The sequence below is a fragment of the Dipodomys ordii genome, unplaced genomic scaffold, assembly GCF_000151885.1.
Source record: "Dipodomys ordii isolate 6190 unplaced genomic scaffold, Dord_2.0 Scaffold73, whole genome shotgun sequence".
Lineage (NCBI taxonomy): Eukaryota > Metazoa > Chordata > Mammalia > Rodentia > Heteromyidae > Dipodomys > Dipodomys ordii.
Genome location: NW_012267289.1, coordinates 6,682,149 through 6,700,751, shown reverse-complemented (window position 1 = coordinate 6,700,751; position 18,603 = coordinate 6,682,149). Strand labels below are relative to the sequence as shown.

At 36.5% G+C, this 18,603-nt stretch overlaps 1 protein-coding gene across 1 annotated transcript; it reads right to left on the bottom strand.

Annotated features, from left to right (window-relative positions):
• Positions 1 to 1,622: 1,622 nt before the first annotated feature.
• On the bottom strand, positions 1,623 to 16,732 carry LOC105991427 (heterogeneous nuclear ribonucleoprotein A1-like). The gene is given in 2 exon segments (XM_013024078.1): positions 1,623 to 2,932; positions 16,610 to 16,732. Coding segments are annotated over 2 exon segments (1,125 nt in total). The 3' UTR covers positions 1,623 to 1,930.
• Positions 16,733 to 18,603: the final 1,871 nt, after the last annotated feature.

Here is an 18,603-nt window from a genome sequence, read left to right as displayed (position 1 = left end):
CTCTTTCTTTTTTATTCTTATTAAGTGATATTCAGAAGACATCAAGAAAATGTGACTTTATTGTGTACAAAGGAAAACACTATTAAAGATACCATTATAGTTTTGTGCACTAAAGCATTTAGGAAACATAAAAATATGATGATTTAAGTATAAATAAATCAGAACAGCTGAAATTACATTTCACTTCCAGTGTTTACAAATAAAGGGATTTTACAATAGGTAAAATTCTCATGCCTTCTGTAGGTATTCCACTGTAATTGGAAAATTAAATATTCGTTTTAAATTGTCTTGCAGAAGAAGATAGATTATCGAATAAGTCCTTTCCTATGTGAGTTTCTATTTTAATAATCTAAAGTAAGATATTTTAGAAACTTCCTGGTCAAATATCTGCCAGTTTGAAACTAGGGAGAGAGAATTACCTTGATAAAAAATTACTTTATAAATAATTGGGTTGTTCTCAGAATACTCCGTATTACTTTACTAAAAGTTCATGCTACCAGTATATGTCAAAATATAATGATACTTCAAACAAGAAAAATGTCATAGCAGTTACCTAGCAGTTTCTTATTTCTGATATTTCATATGAACAAATTATCCTCAATTATTATAGCAGAAGGTATAAGCCACAGCAAATATTAACATGGTGATATTAATTGAATTATATGCATTTAATCCTCTGAAAAAATAGCAGGCATAATTTTATTAGAAGTGGTCATTAATAGTACCGGTTCATATAACTTCCCCAGTTATTTTACTAAAGAGAAAAATTAATTATTTGCTTTTGTTAGTATTTAAAATAATACTAAAAATTTTTGCTCTCCATATTGAGGAAAGCATGAGTTTGTCGCTCAGGTTCTCAGAGCCTATTCTTTATAGACTTCCCACTGTCTTTATTATATGGCTGTCTAATCGAATGCTCCAAGGCTTCTCAACTCAGTATCAAAATTATATTTATTATAAACTACAAAGAAATTAAAATAGAATTTTTTTATTTGTAGTTGTTAATAGTTTGACTTTTAGAGAGCTGGAAATTCTAAGACACACATTTAACCAAAATTAAAGTACTATTTCATATGCGGGCATAATTTTCTTCATAATCAAATAATAGTAGCAAGTATGGTGTTAGATGATTTGTTCCTATTTTGTAGGGAACTACAAGAAATAAATTAAAAATTTCAACACAAAGAAATGCATAATGTTTTGGGGAATGGGGATACTAATTTCCTTGTTTTGGTCTTTACACATCATGTATAATACAACTTCATGCACTGTACCTCAAAAACATGAGTGATAAATGTAACTTTTATGTGTGCCAGAACTGGAGCTTGACTCAAGGCTTCATATGCTTATTTTTTCAAGCAGGGTTGATGCCCTATGACTGGGCCGACATCTATACTTCAGACTTTTTTCTGCTTAATTCAAAATGAGACTCATGGTCTTTCCTACACATGCTGGCTATGTAGTCTCCTATGTAGCTCAGATTGTAGGCACAAGCCACTGGTCCCAGGCTTTCTTTCACCTTTTTAATTGGTAAATTATTTCTTTTTCTTTCCTTCCTTTTTACTGTAAAGGTGATGTACAAAGGGGTTACCGTTACATAAGTAAGGAAATGAGTAAAATTCTTTTTTTTAAAAAAAGACACATTTATTCAGCGTCATGATCAGACTATTACATTTAGCAATCAACAGCATGGGTGAAAAAAAAAAAGAAAAAAAAGTCTACATTAAAACCCTTTTGTTGGAATGCTTTACACTTTCCACAGAATAGAAACTAAAATAACCTGTTATACAATTAGTCACAAATACAGTCCTCGAGTTTTTTGCCCATACACATGAGTATTGTCTAAAACATGCCTTCTTTGTAGCAGCTAGCCCTGCCACCACTGTACTTGGCTGAGTTCACAAATCTGTTGTAACCTGTAGCTTCCCTGTCACTTCTCTGGCTCTCCTCTCCTGCTAAGCTTTGTGTCCTGGCAGTAATTAAAACCTCCTTCCACTGCATAGCTACTGCTGCTGCTGGAACCACCATAGCCACCTTGGTTTCGTGGTTTGGCGAAGTATTGGCCTCCACCACCATAGGGGCCAGAGCTTCTGCCCCCAAAATTTCCTCCCTTCATGGGTCCAAAATTTGAAGACTGATAGTTGTAATTGCCAAAATCATTGTAGCTTCCACCACCTCCAAAATTGCTACCATCATTACCAAATCCATTGTAGCCATCCCCACTACCGCCATATCCTCCACCACCACGGCTGCCACCAAAGCCACCTCGACCACTGAAGTTTCCTCCACGACCAAAATTGTCATTGCCACCAAAACCACCTCCACGACTGCCACCAAAGTTTCCAGAACCACTTCAACCTTTTTGGCTGGAAGAAGCACTAGTCATCTCTTGCTTTGATAGGGCTTTCCTTACTTCACAGTTGTGGCCATTCACTGTATGGTATTTCTGAATGACAATCTTGTCCACAGAGTCATGGTCATCAAGAGTTACAAAAGCAAAGCCTCTTTTCTTTCCACTGCCTCGATCAGTCATGATTTCAATCACTTCAATTTTGCCATATTGTTCAAAGTAATCTCGTAAATGGTGTTCTTCACTGTCTTCTTTAATGCCACCAACAAAAATCTTTTTCACAGTTAAGTGGGCACCTGGTCTCTGAGAATCTTCTCTTGAGACGGCTCTTTTTGGTTCCACGACTCTTCCATCCACTTTGTGTGGCCTTGCATTCATAGCTGCATCTACTTCCTCCACAGTGGCATAAGTTACAAACCCAAAGCCCCTGGAGCGCTTGGTGTTGGGATCTCTCATTACCACACAGTCTGTGAGGGTTCCCCATGGCCCAAAATGGCTCCTCAGACTCTCATCGGTCGTTTCAAAGCTCAGCCCTCCGATGAAGAGCTTCCGCAGCTGTTCGGGCTCCTTAGGAGTCTCGGACTTAGGGGTGGGAAGAGACACTTGAGTGATGCTTCCTCGGTCGCGTCCACGAAGAGAAAGGAGTAAGCGAAAGAGCGCATCCCAGGAAATGAGTAAAATTCTTGTCAAACATAGCTACCTGCTTCCTCATTTTCTTCTACTTACTTCTAGTGTTTTAATTTAGAATGGTTCTGGGAAAAATCTGAGCTTTCTCCTATTTCCCAGTAAAAGTCTCCAATTCTAGTTGAAGAACCAGTCAGACAATTCTGATATGCCCAAAGAATGTCCAGACTCCTTTACCATCCCTTTCTTTGTCTTTCAAGAATAGTCAATGTTATTTTTAAAAGATGACCAATTGCAGGTGCTGGTGTCTCAGACTTGTAATCCTAACTATTCAGGAGACTGATATCTGAAGATAGCCAACCCTCAGGTTGGTAAGTCCCTCAGACTTATCTCCAATTAAGGACCAGAAAAACAGAAGTGGAAATGTGGCTCAAAGTGGTGTTAACCTTGAATGAAAAAACTCAAGAACAGTGCCCAAGCCCTGAATTCAAGCACTACTAAGACAAAAAAGAAAAAGAAAAAGAAGACAAAAAAAGAACAACTTCTAATCTTCATTTCCTCAATCTATAAATGTTTTCCCCATTCCACAAGAAGCCACAGAATGCTAGAAAGTAAAAGCCAAAATAACTAAATATAAAATAACATAATCTCATTCCAAATGGGAAGCAGTGGTATTTTGAGAAGTAATGAATCATTTGATTCAAAACTAAAAAGGTTACTACAGTAATATTGCTAATTATTTTGTATAAACAAAGTTACACAATTTACTAAAATTTAAAAGATTTTGGATTTTTTTTCTTTTACTTGTAGAAACAACCAAATTGAGTCCGTCTTGAACTTGTTCATTTTCTTACAGATGTTACTGAAATTTAAAATTCACTCATTAACTAAATGCTACATGTAGAAACTAACTAGTTTAACATCATCTCTCCAGATCAAAGGGCAGTAAGTCAGGCCCAGAGGGACAAAAGATAAATTTTTTTTTCCCTTGTATGTGAAAGTAAGAGTTAGGTTATAAACTTATAAGCAAATAAGTAAATATATTAGGTGGCACATATATAAATGTATCAACTAAATTGTGATAGATTCAAAGGAGAACTCTAATAGTGCAATTCCTTAGAAAGGCAAAATCAAAATTCAACAAAATAAACCACCAGGAAGCAGGTACATGAAAGGGATGGGGCAGGACCAAAGGGGAGAGAGTAGAAGATTGAAGAGGAGAAGATTGAAAGAATGCAGTCAGGAATTCAATGTATATTCCACAAAATTAAGATGCATTGTATTCATAAAATGCTTTATTAAATGATAAATCCTTGGCACAAGTACTTAAAGATAATTTTTTTGGTCAGTTGTGGGGCTTGAACTCAGCACCTGGGCACTGTCAAGACTAGCATTCTAAAACTAGAGACACAGCTCACTTTTTGAGTGATTAATAGGAGATAAGAGTCTTATGGGGACTTTCCTGACTGGGCTGGCTTTCAACCGCAATCCGCAGATCTCAGCCTCCTGAGGAGCTAGGATGACAGACCTGAGCTGCCTGTGCCCAGCAAAAGATAATTTTTTGGGGGGTGGGTCCGGTCATGGGGCCTGAACTCTAGGCCTGGGTGCTGTGCCTGAGCTCTTCAGCTCAAGGCTAGCACTCTACCACTTGAGCCACAGCACCACTTGCAGCTTTTTTCTTTTTGCTTATGTGGTGCTGAGGAATCGAACCCAGGGCCTCATGCATCAAGGCAAGCACTCTACCACTGAGCCACCTTCCCAGCCCAAGGTAATTTTTTTTAATGCTTAAAAACTCATCTCCTCCACCAGAGGCTGCCATGCTCAGATTTTCTTTAAAGTAAATTGGAGTGGCCAAAAATTTTGCATTCTGACTGACATTTTCCAAATAAACTTCTCTATTGATAAGCAATCACTGTATTTCTGTTCAGGTCTGACAGCTATTGCAGATCTGGTACTATTGGGCTTTAAGATCCCATATTCCTTTGATTCTGGCTCTGGTTACATTTATTTTCCATATAATATGCCTAAGGCTTTCCTTGGTTTTCTACATAACTGCTTAGAACAGACTGGAAGCAAGGAGACTAGCCAGGCTGCTGCTGCAATAGAAAGTTCAACAAATTATGGAGATATTAATGAAAGTCAGGGCTAAGGTGTCAGATTTTAGCAATATTAAGGTGAAGATAATCCTGTCCCCTGGCTCTGAAAGGTACAACATTAGTTAGTCTTTGTGTGATTAAATTACTTGAGCCTTAGCAGAATGTCTACAGAGGTCAAGAACAAAGAACAAAACAACAATAGTAAAAACTGCCAACAATTGGTTAGGTCACTAACTGTTCACCCACTAAGCTAGTATGCTTAGTAATTAATAATCTACAATTGATAATCATTATAAAAAAGTGATCTCTGCTTCTACCCTACAGTCAAGTAAGTCCTACCAGAAAGCCCCCAGAAAACACTTTTTGTTCATCACTTTTGTGATAAAACTCTACTCATTAGACCCCACTAAGTACATGTTTAAAAATAGAATAATAAATTCATATTATTAAAGGCTGTGCAGTGCATCTTAAAATAGCTTTGGTAATTATAGCTGTCTTGCGGGATATGCAGCTGCTTATCATATATTATAGAGACACTGTCCCAGGGAGCTAAATGGACAGCTAGTCAAACATATGTAGCATTCTGGCGATTCCAGTTTTGTCTCCTTGCTGCATATGGTACTAATGCCAATGAAGTATTTCAATAGAGCATAATTAGGTACAACCTTGAAACAAGCATCAGCATATGAGGGGGTGCTAGACAACTATGCATTTGTAAGTAAAATACATCTGCCTAGTGCGTATCTGATACCATTTTGGGGACTACCAAGAGTGATACCATTATCCTGCAGATGACTTATTCTGGGCATTGTATCATTTATGTAAAAGAGATGGCACTTGTCCCTTAACTGAATGTCTGGTAGGTACAGATAGCTTTCAGCAGACAAAAGTTCTACAATATATTTCAGATGATCTCTGAAAAGGACGTGTGCCTCTTGGCAGCTGTAAGAGAAGCATCTGCTGCTTGATTTGTTTGTTTTTGTTTTCCTTTGATTATTTTATTCACCAAGGGAAATCCCAATTAACCAGTCATCTAAATATCATTATTATTATTGTTATGGGTGTGATTATGAGCATGCATGCTTCTAAGTTCATCCTCTGCTCTGCAAATTGGTGACTTTGTTGATTTAATAGTCTGTAGTTCTATAGTAACCTCACCTCAGCTGTCCACCACAGAATCAAATAAATTCAGTGTAATTAAAACACTATTTCAAATTAATTAGAGAGAGGCTCAAGAAGGACTAGGGTATTTTTTTCTACTTGAGATTGGGTCCTAAATGTTGGTTTTGATCTATCTATCTATTTATCTATCTATCCATCTATCTATCTATCTATTTATTTTGTGCCTGTCCTGGAACTTGAACTACTGAGCTTTATTGATGGAGGTTAATGCTGTATCACTTGAGCAATGGCTCCACTTCTAGCTTTTTGATGATTAATTTGAAGTAAGAGTCTCATGGACCTCCTGATTGGGCTGGCTTTGAAGAGCTCAGCTATCAAGCTTCTAAGTATCTAGGATTATAGGTATGCTCCACCAGTGACCAACAAAAGCCATAAATGTTTTCAAAGGTAAATTCCTCCACAATATCTACCTTATGGATAATCAGTGGCTCATTAGAGAATTTGGATTTGGACTTGTTTTGCCTAGTATTTAAAATATGACCTTGCTGAGGGCATATTGGACAAAATGTTTTAGTTTGTAATACTTTTCACAACACATTTAAGTTCTAGTAATATAACTTCTAGATTTTTTTCATGAAGATAAAATTTAAAATAAGTGAAAAATATATTGAAAAATAAAACTTTCCACTTACATGATAGTTTAATCACATAAAAGAAGCAAGACAAATGAGAAAATTCTAATAATAACAATGCATTCACTATAAAACAAAAGAATTTAAATTGCATTAGAAGAAAGAAGGAAGATAATTATGATTTCCCTGTGTAAATTGGTGCATTTTTGAGTCTAGATTAACTCTTTTGAATGTGTTATTTTAAAGTGTTAGTACACCAAAATTTCCTTTTCATCACTAAGGAAACTGAGGCATTGGAAAGATGGATATATTGCTTATAATAATTATTATTGGGGACATTTATTTGGGGGGGACGATCAGATAAATGATGTAGTAGAAACTGAGTATAGAGAAGCGAGATCCAGACAGTTAAGAGCAGAAAAGGCAAAGTATCTCATTTATTTGTTCATTAATTTATCATCAGCTTCCTCTCCTGCAGGCTGAATATATACATATAGGACTAAATTTGACCACTGTGAGAAAAAGCCTAAAGAACTTACTGCAATGCTGGATACAGGGGAAATTGTTCTTATATTTTTGACAGACAAAAAAATTTGAATTTTCACTGAATTTGATGTTGGTATAACTTGGAGTGGGGAAGGGAAAAAACAACTTGTTTAAATACAGATACAGGTGGACCCATTGCAACAATGAGATGTACAAGATGCTATGTCAACAAATGAACTTTACAACTTTGGCTGGAGGGGGCGGGGTGTGAGATGAGAGGGCAGGATGGTAAGGGGAAACAAAGGAGGAGGCAACAATACTTGAAAAGAAATGTACTCATTACCTTGCTCATATAATTGTAACCCTTCTGTATGGTATTTTTACAAAAAACTTACTAATAATAAAAAATGTTGAATTTTCATGCACAGTCAATGTTAGGACTCAGAGTATCTTCTTAAAATTTCAGAGCTGTTCTTTAAAACAAGATGACATTTTCTTTAAAAGTCACTGGTAGGAACTAAACCAAAACAATTTAATGTCATTTATAGAAAATTCACCTGCTTAAAAGAAAATTAAGGAACCTCTAGTAAATTATATCCAAGATGAAACACAGTCCAAAGAAGCACAGTTGCAAGCATAGGGTCTTTTCTCTCCACCACCCCATGAAACAAAATAAACAAAATAAAAACAAAAAAACAACAAATGATGTGTTTCTATTCCAAAATAAAGTAGGTAGAATGAAGAGTGGTTATTTACTGGAGAGAAACATTTTGCACCCTAGGATAAGGAGGTCATTTAGAGAATCTTATCAGTCTCTAAAATGAGTGTTTTAAGACATATCATATTTTCTAGGGATAATTAGATGACATTTTGTGTTTTGTGTTACATTACACACCAATCGCTAGTACAGTGTGATTTAGTAAGTAAGTAAATCAAGGGAAATAGATAACCTGAAATATTTTAACATATCAAAGGAAGTATCAAACAAGCACTATTGAAAACTACTACATATATTTATTCATTGTAACTAATTAATTCCAAAATTTTTAAATGTTCTCTTTCATTCCTATATGGGCCATGAATGTTCTGAGAAAAAATATTACTTATTTCCCTCCAGGCAAACTATACAAAAATGAACATACATATAAATCAGAAAAGTCAACCAGCACTTTACAAAGTCAACCATTACCTTATATATTACAAGGTAAACATTTCAAATTGCCTAAAACCAAAACCAAAATATTGATACACATTCATGCAAACTCTTAAGATTCCTTGACTGGGTAGTTCATGTTTAGTGAAATAAAGTATGTTACATATGTAAGGTAGTGAATATATTTCTTGTCATTCCTTGTTACCTCCTCCCTTATTTTTCTCCCACTGACCCATCCAAGTTGTAAAGTTCATTTTCTTTTTTTTTCCTTTTTTTTTAATTGTGAAAATACTGTATAGAGGGGTTACAATTACATGGGCAAGAGAATGAGTAAATTTCTTATCAAGCATTGTAGCCTCCTCCTTTGTTTCCCCTTTTCCCCTTCCATCCCTTCCTATCCCTTCTCATCTACCACCCCCTCCCACTCCCCCACCAAAGTTGTAAAGTTCCTTTGCAACATAACGACTTGTACATCTCATTTTTGCAATGGGTCCACCTGTATCCCTATTTAAACGGTTTGTTTTTGCCCTTCTCTTCCACAAATTATACGAACACCAGACACAGTGAGAGCAGGGGTTATACCGTGGGGGAGGGACATACAAAGCAACAAAGAAATCATCTTATAAAAATGTTAGAAACAATAGCAAGAAAGAAACATCATTTGAGTCCTTATCTTGGGGTTCATTTCACCTAACATCAACTTCTCTAACTTTTTCTGCTTGTCTCAGACATATACTAGTTATTTCAAATAAGGGACACCATGGGACCTATGTTTCTTTGGGCCTGGCTTACTTCACTTAATATAATTTTTCCAAGTCTTTCCATTTCCTAACAATGGGGCGATGCCATTCTTTCTGATGGAGGCATTGAATTCCACTGTGTATATATACCTCACTTTCTTGATCCATTCCTCTACTGGGGGCATCTGGGTTGGTTCCATATCTTAGCTATGGTAACTATTGCTGCAATAAACATAGTCGTGCTGGTCTTATTGATCATTTGGGTAAATGTCCAAAAGTGGAATTGCTGGGTCATAGGGGAGCTCTATGTGGAGTCTCTTGAGGAACCTACAAACTACTTTCCAAAGTGGTTGAACAAGTTTACATTCCCACCAACAATGCAGTAGTGTTCCCTTCTGTCCACATCCCCTCCAGCATCTGTTGTTATTAGAGTTCTTGATTATAACCATTCTAACTGGGTTGAGGTGGTATCTCAATGTTGTTTTGATTTACATTTCTTTTATGGCTAGAGAGGTTGAGCATTTCTTCATGTGTCTATTGGCATCTTTCTTTCTTCTTCAGAGAAGTTTCTCTTTAAATCTTTATCCCACTTATTTATTGGGCAGTTGTTTCTTTGAAGATTTGTTGTTGGCGGATTTAATTTTTTGAGTTCCATTGTATGGCTAGTGAAGATCTTCTCCCAATCCATGGGCTTTCTGTTGATCTTGCTATCTATGTCCTTTGCCATGCAGAAGCTCTGAAATTTCATGCAATCCCATTTGTCCAATCTTTCTTTGAATTATTGTGTTTCTGGATCTCTATTAAGAAAATTTCAGCCTATGCCAAGGAGACCTAGGGTTTCTCCTATTCTATCCTGTAATGTTTCCAGCGTGTTTGCTTTGACTCTAAGGTCTTTGATCCATTTGGAGTTGATTCTGGTGCAGGGTGATATAGAAGGATCTAGCTTTAGTTTTCTATAAGTAGTTAACCAGTTTTGCCAGCGTCATATACTATTTTATTAGCTCCCTTATCAAAGATTAGATGGCTATAGGTCTATAGGTTCCTTTCTGGGTTTTCAATTTATTCCATTGGTCCTGATATCTGTTCTTTTGCCAGTACCAAGCTGTTTTTACTACTATGGCTTTGTAGTGGCAAAAGAACAGATCTCAGTGTGAAATTTGGTATTGATATTCCTTCACCACTGTTCATTCAGTTAAGGATTGTATTTGCTATTCAGGATCTTTTATTGTTCCATATGAATTTTGGATTGTCTTTTACTGTTCCATATGAATTTTGGATTGCCTCTTTTATTTCCTTGAAAAATGAGGTTGGAATATTGATAGGTATCACACTGAATTTGTAGATAGCCTTGGGAAGTATTGCCATTTTCACGATGTTGATCTTTCCAATCCAGGAGCATGGAAGTTTTACCACTTTCTAAGTTCTGTTTTGATATCCTTTTTCAGGTTTTTAAAGTTTTCATCTTAGAGATCCTTCACTCCTTTGTTTAAGTTAATTCCTATGTAGTTTTTGTTTGAGTGTGTGTGGGGGGGTGCTATTACACAGGAAGTTGCTTTCCTGATTTCAACCATGCTTTTCTCATTGTTGGCATATGGAAAAGCCACTGATATTTGAGTGAATTTTATACCCTGCAACTTTGCCAAAGTTTTGAATCAGCTTGAGAAATTTGGGAGTGGAGTCCATGGGATTCTTTAAATACATGATCATGTCATCTGCAAAGAGGGAGAGTTTTACTTCATCTTTCCCTATTTGGATCCCTTTTATGTTTCTATCTTGTCTTATTGCTGTAGCTAGGCATACTAATACTAGATTGAAGAGAAGTGGAGAGAGTGGACATCCTTGTCTCATTTCTGAGTTAAGAGGAAATGGCTTTAGTTTTTCACCATTAAGTATAATGGTGTCTGTAGGTTTGTCATATACAGCCTTTATTGTATTGAGGAATATTCCATGGAATACTAGTTTTTCCAGAACCTTCATCATAAAGGGGTGTTGGATCATATCAAATGCTTTTTCTGCATCTATTAAGATAACCATATAGTTCTTATCCTTGTTCTTGTTGATGTGATGAATTATATTAATTGATTTGTGCATATTGAACCAGCTTTGCATCCCTGAAATGAATCCTGTTTGATCGTGGTATATGACTTTTTGGATGAATTGTTGAAGTCGATTGGCCAAAATTTTGTTGAGAAGTTTGGCATCAATGTTCATCAAAGAGATGGGTCTATAGTTCTCTTTCTTTGATGAGTCCCTGCCTGGTTTTGGGATGAGAGAGTTATGATGGCTTCATAGAATGAATTCGGTATTGAACTTTCTCTTTCACTTTCATTGAAGAGTTGGAGGAGTATTGGTATGAGCTCTGCTTTGAAGGCCTTGTAAAATTCCGCTGTAAAACCATGTGGTCCTGGGCTTTTCATAAATGGGAGGTCTCTTATTGCTGTTTCTATTTCAATGCTTGATATAGGCCTGTTAAGATGGTTTAACTCATCTTCGTTTTGTTTCAGCATGTCCATATTTGCTTGGAAATCATCCATTTTTGCCAAGTTCTCAAACTTATTAGCATAAAGGTTTGAGAAGTATTCCCTTATAATGTTCTGGATTTTGGTTGTTTCTGTGGTGATGTTTCCATTCACATTTCTGAGTTTGTTTATTTCCGTGTGTGCTCTTCTTTTTCTAATAAGATTTGCTAAAGGTCTGTCTATTTTGTTAATTTTTTTCGAAGAACCAATTCTTTGTTTTGTTGATTCTTTGTATGGTTTTTTGGGATTCTAATTCATTTAATTCTCATTTAATTTTAATTATTTCTTTCCATATACTGGATTTGGGTTTATCTTGCTGCTCTTTTTCAAGGAGGCTCAGATGTCTCATTAAATTGTTGTTGTCAGATCTCTCCAATTTGTTGATAAACAAATATAAACTTGCCTCTGAGTATTGCCTTTGCTGTGTTCCAGAGGAGCTGATAATTTTTGTGTCCATTTTTGTTGAGTATCATGAACGTTTGAATTTCATTTCTAATCTCTTCCATGACCCACTCATGATTCAACAGTGCTGTTCAGCCTCCATGTGTTACAGGAATTTCCTTGATGGCTTTTTGTGTTGAATTCTAATTTTATTCCCTTGTGGTCTGAGAGACTGCAAGGTATAACTTCAATGTTTCTGAATTTGCACATTTGCTTTGTGACCTAAAATGTGGTCTATTTAGGAAAATGATCTATGTGCTGCTAAGAAAAATGTGTATTCTGATGCTGCTGTGTGAAATATTCGGTAGATGTCTGTTAAATCTAGTTGGTGTATGCAATTGTTTAGATCTGTGCTTTCTCTGTTGACTTTTTGCTGAGTTGATCTATCTAGTGGGGATAGTGGTGTGTTAAAGTCCCCAACAATCAATGTCTTTGAATCTATTTGAGCTTTGAGGGAAACTAGTGTTTCTTGGATTAATTTGGGTGCTCCGATGTTTGGTGAATAGATATTTAGAATTGTAATATCATCCTGGAGGAGAGATCCCTTAATTAGTATATAGCGACCTTCTTAATCTCTTCTCGCTAATTCTAATTTGAAGTCTATTTTATCTGATATTAGGATTGCAACTCCTGCCTGTTCATGAGGGTCATTTGCTTGGTAGATTTTGTTCCAGACTTTCACTTTCAAAATGTGTTTATTTTCGTGGGCAAAGTGTGACTCCTGAATGCAGCAGATAGAAGGATCTTGCTGTTTAATCCAACTTGACAGTCTATGTAGCTTAATTGGAGTGTTAAGTCCACTAATGTTGAGAGATAGGACTGAGAGGTATTTGGGAATTTCTGCCATTTTATCCACCTTCTTGGGGGCTATGACAACTGGTTTCTTCCTATAGATTCTCAGTTTGGGTGTGGTTTCTTGGCCTTTATTGTGGTCTTGTTGGTTTTCTATGTGTAGGACATCTTTAAGTATCTTTTGTAGCTGATTTGGTGGAGATATATTGTTTCAGTTTTTCTTTGCTATGGAATGTTTTTATTTGACCATAGGTTATGAAGGAGAGTTTAGCTGGGTAAAGTATTCTTGGTTGAAAGTTGATTGTCTTTAGGGACTAGCATACATCATTCCAGGCTCTTCTTGCTTTAAGTGTCTCTGCTGAGAAATCTGAGGTGATTCTAATTGGTTTCCCTTTAAAAGTGATTGATCTTTCTTCTCTCCTTGACAACTTTAAGGATCTTTTCCTTGGTCTGAATTGATCCTGTGTGGATTATAATGTGAGGGTGGGATATCCTATTCTGGTCTGGTGTATTTGGGGTATCCGAATAGGCCTATTTTTTTATATGTTTGGGAAGTTCTCTGCTAGAATTCTGTTAAACAAATTTCCTAGACCATTAACTTCTGTTTCTTGGTGCTCCTCTACACTCATTATCCTCAGATTAGGCCTTCTGATGGTGTGTTTCAAATGTTGAATAGATCTACCATATTTCTTGGATTTGTCTTGGATAGTTGTATGTTGTTTCTCTATAATATCTAGACTCTCTTCAATCCCCAAGATTCGATCTTCTGCATGGTCTAACCTACTGTCAAGACTTTCTACTTTGTTTTTTTTATTTCTTTTCCTTCTAATTGGTCTGCTTTGATGGCTTCAAATTCTACGTTGGAGCTTTGTTTTAGATCTTTTATGAACTTCTTTACTTCATTAATTTGGTTTTCAGTGTTTATTCTCAAATCACTTAGTTGATTGGTTATGGTTTTCTTGGACTCCCATTCCTTCTGTTGGGTTCCATTCAGCATTCCCTTGGTGGTCTCCCTGAATTCTTTCAGCTGTCTGTTTATGGATCCTTGAATGCCTCTGTTGATCTTTGTCTATTCTCATTCTACTCTCGCAATTCCTGTATTACTCTTTGATTAGCTTCCTTGCGTTCAGGCAATTCCTGTAGTTCTCTTTGAATGTCTCAGCCTGCTCACTCAATTCCTTTATTTCTCTTTGACTGTTCTCAACCTGCTCATACAATTCCTGTAATCAATCTTTGAGCAGCTTCCTCACACTCATTAGATTATTGTATTGATCTTTGGTTTGCTTCCTCTCTCTCCCTATCATGCTCACACTGAGTCCTTTGCAGTTTTCAATATTTTCATTCACCATGTTTAGCATTAGTGTTTGTAGAGCTTTTTGAGAACTCTGTTCTGGATTATTCATTATCTGTTCTGTCACCTGATTATCATGAGTGAGAGTTGAGATACCCAGACTTGCCATTTTTCTTTTGTTTTTCCAGCTTGTTCCTCCCTTTTGGTATGAAAGTAACACCAATTTTGTGCTAGAACACTATTTTAAGGCAAGCATCAACCAAAGTCCTGTAGTTGCACAGTCAAAAGGCTACAGATACAATCTAGTTCAACAGATACAATCTATTCAACATCAAACAACTATGTATTAATGGGCTAAGAACAGCAAAGAATAATTTGGCAAACCAGAAATTATTAGGTTGAGGGAGAAATGTGGGGCAAAACAGGATTAGAGGGATGTGGAAAGGTAAAAGGAGAGTGAAATTAACCAAGTCCTAATCTCAAAGAGAGAAATGGATTGGACAGAATGATAGGAGAGAGAGAAAAACAAAGAGACAAGAAAAAATGGAAAAACAAAAATTTAAATTTTAAAAGTGCAACTTAAAAATTATCTAATTTTAAAGGTGAAATTGAGAGAAGAACAGGGATAACATGAGAGGAGGGGAGGAATAGCAAGGATACATGAAAAACTAAAAAATAAAAATTCTTAAAAAATTATATAGGTATAAAGAAATAATACCGCTCTTAAGGAATTTAAGCCTAAGAGGTTTTACATTTAGTAATAAATTTCTGGATTAAGTATGTACACGATGGGGGATAAGATCTAATAATTGATGACGGTTATTTCTGAGGATGAGCAAAACAGCAATTAAGTCATGCAAAAAAGTATGAAAGAGAAGAAAAAAATGAAAAGAATGAGAAAAAAAGGGCCAAAAGGTTAGTAGAGATAAAAAAAATAGCACACACACACACACACACACATATACACCTAAAATAAAAATTATAAGAGGAAAATAATTAATAGAAAACTTTTTTTTATTTTTCAAAAATTATATTAAGTGAAGTAAGCCAGGCCCAAAGAAACACAGGTCCCATGGTTTCCCTTATTTGCAATATCTAGTATATGTATGAGTCAAGCAGAAAAGGTCAGATAATGTGATGTTAGGAAAATGAACCCTTAGATATTAATGTTTTTTTTTCTTTCATGCATGTGTTTCTAATGCATTTATAAGATTATTTCTTTGTTGCTTTGTATGTCCCTCCCCCACACTATAACCCCTGCTTTCACTATATTTGATGTCAGTATAACTTGTGGAGGAGATGGGGAAAAACAAGTTGTTTAAGGATTCAGGTGGACCTGTTGCAACAATGAGAAGTACAAATTGTCATGTCACAAAGGAGCTTTACAATGTCGGTGGGGGGGAAGTGGGGGAAGGATTGGGTGGGAAGGGAGGTGAAGGGTAAACAAAGGAGGAGGCTGCAATGCTTGGTAAGAAATGTATGCATTATCCTGCCCACGTAATTGTAACCCCTCTGTACAGTATGCTCACAAATAAAATAAAATAAAATAAAAAATTTTAAAGGTATAAAAAAAGAGTTCTTTGATTTTTTTGGGGGGGCGGTGGGTGGATGGGAAGATCCTGTATCTCCCTTGTGTCTGTAGCCAGTCTCTTGGTGGAGTCTCTGGACTGCTCCTGGTGTTTAGTTTTCCAGTGGCTTGATTGGTTACTTAAGCCAGTTTGTTTGTGCAGGCAGAAAAATGCTCTGCTTTACTGAGGATTTTGTGATCCTCCTCCCAGGCCAGTTCAGTGAGAGGCAGATCTGCTTTGAGTATCACAAAAGAGGGAGATGGCTGTTTCCTCTAGATTGGAGATGCTGTGATGAGGCTAGCTTCTGGGTAGAGTTGAGGCCTTTCAGCAAACAGTAGCTTTTCCCTGAGGAGTTAGCTTCGGAGACACTCACAGAGCCCAGCCTGGAGCCATTCTCAGGGTTTATGTTTACTGAATTTCAATTGTCTGTCTATGCTGCAGAGGGGAGGGGCAGGCCCTGGCTCTGTTTACCCAGTGAAGAAAGTCACTCCTCTGGAGCCAGAGCTTCTCTGCATGGGCTGGATAACTTTCCCCTGGGTGAAGCTGAGCCTGGCAGGCCAGGTCAGTTTCCTGTGACCTGCTAAATGACTTTTTTGTTTTCTTCCAAGGCCTGAGTTGGAGCTAGCTGCTCAGCTGGGCCTTTGTCAGTATCAAAGATGGAGATCTCTGGTGGTGGGGGCAGGGTTGCCCTTCCCTCCTCTGCTCCCTGACAAGGAGTGAGGATGTCAGGTTCTACTCACACGGAGTTTTGTTTCCTGGGTCCTCTCTGGTCTGTGATTTGCAGGATGAAGATACCCGCTCCTTGTCAGTTCTTGCTGGTGCTTTGTAGAATGTGCTCACCTGCTGCATCTGGCGCCTTTGTCCCAGACTCTCTGTGCTGTAGGTATGGCAGCTATTGCAACTGTCCACCGACACCATGCAGCAGTGGCTACTGGTAAGTGCTCAGATCTGTCTCCTTGCCTGGATTTTCCCTCTCTGGCCAAATTCTCTGTACTGTGATGGCACACTTGGTGTGATTCTCTTCCCTAGGACTATTTACTGGAACACTAAAACTGCTTTCTATGTGAGAGCTTGTTTAGCCCCCAGCTTCTCCTCCACCATCTTCCTTCTGGATCGTAAAGTTCATTTTCAACATACTGTCTTGTGAGTATTGCTGCTTCAATGCTTTGCCCTTTGTCCTTTGTCTCACCATTTTGTTGTTTCCTTTCCCTTTTTAATTCAGATAAACATATATACCACACATAGGGTACCAAATCAAATACAGTAACAATAAGGGATAAATCATAAAGGAAAAAAAAGAAAAGAAAAAAAAAGAAAGAAAACAAAAATACCTTCACATAATACATTATTTTTGTTACCTAAAAATTATTGTTTTTGAATGGGATTCTTAGCAAAGAATTTAGTAATTCCACAAGTTAACTTTTCAACAAGTTTAATTATATTGTCATTTTCTATATGAATTTCATCTCTTTCCACAAATATTTTTATCTCTAAATGACTCTGAGAGCCTTTGTAGTACTGAGGGTACATAAATCAATAAGGTTAAGGCCAGAGCCATAAAGATTTCAAAATATTCTGGAAACTAGAAGGAAAGACACCAAAAAAGTATATTGTAATGAACAATCATTAAAAACGAAGAAGACACTGCATCAATTCTAGTACAGAAAGAATCATTTTCCTGGCTAATGGAGAATGGTAGAGCATGCCTAGAAAGACTAACGGCGATATTTGAGTTTGCTCTAAAATTAAATATAATTTTCATGGGAGAGAAACATAAATCATGCAGGCAGATAGCTTGTTCAAAATTTGTTAAATACATATAATCATGAGACACTCCTGTGGTACTCTAAAAGTTGTTCAGAACAAAACTTTAATGTAGTTACTTGTACTATGAATATAGATTTTGATCCATGGGAAAATTAATGTAGGAGTAAGATAAACCTTGATTTAAAAAAGTTTATAATTTATTCAGGTTTTTGGAAAACTCATGTCAGTCATTCTAGAAATGGCCAGAAATAAAGGACAAGTTGAGCAGCAGGCAGGATAAGGATATAGATGAGATTATACATGAGAGCATGGCTTAGAAGATTTTACTTTAAATTAGTTTAGTTAAACAGGCATAATGCTTTATGTAATTTATTACATTGTGTTATCCCAGGTTTTCTGTTGAGAAATTTGCACAAACTTTAATAGTACTAGGGAAATTTTTTAAGATTAATTTAATCTACCAACAGTCGTTTCTGCTTAAATGTGTTGTTATTTTTTTTTCCTTTTATCTTCTATCCCAAAGCCAACTATAACAATATTAGTTTTCTTTTAATGTAGAACTTGGGACTTGGAGTCACATCCTATCTTAGACATCAATTACTGAATAACAGATATTTTGTAATTCAGTAATTTGTGCATGGTTACAGTAGAGACAGCTTGTCTTCACAGCATGATGATAGCAACTCAGATGGGCTACTCAAATGACCGACTGGTGGTTTAACTAGATCATATGGCTTAGACCTGGTTCTTGCTGGGATCTGAGTTCCATTGTTATTTTTCATATCATTCTTTTGAAATCTTAATATTCAAAAAAAGAAGACACTTCACTACCTGGTCTTGAATGGATATAAATAAGATGGGTGATTCGACTTGACTCCTAGAGCTTTTCTTATGTGAAGTTCCTCATCGCCCATCAGTCTAATAGTTGAATGAGAGTTAGAGACTTTATAAGGCAATCAACATGATCCAAAGAAAGTGTTCCAAGAGCAATAGGTGGAAACTGAAACTAATGAGGAACCCTA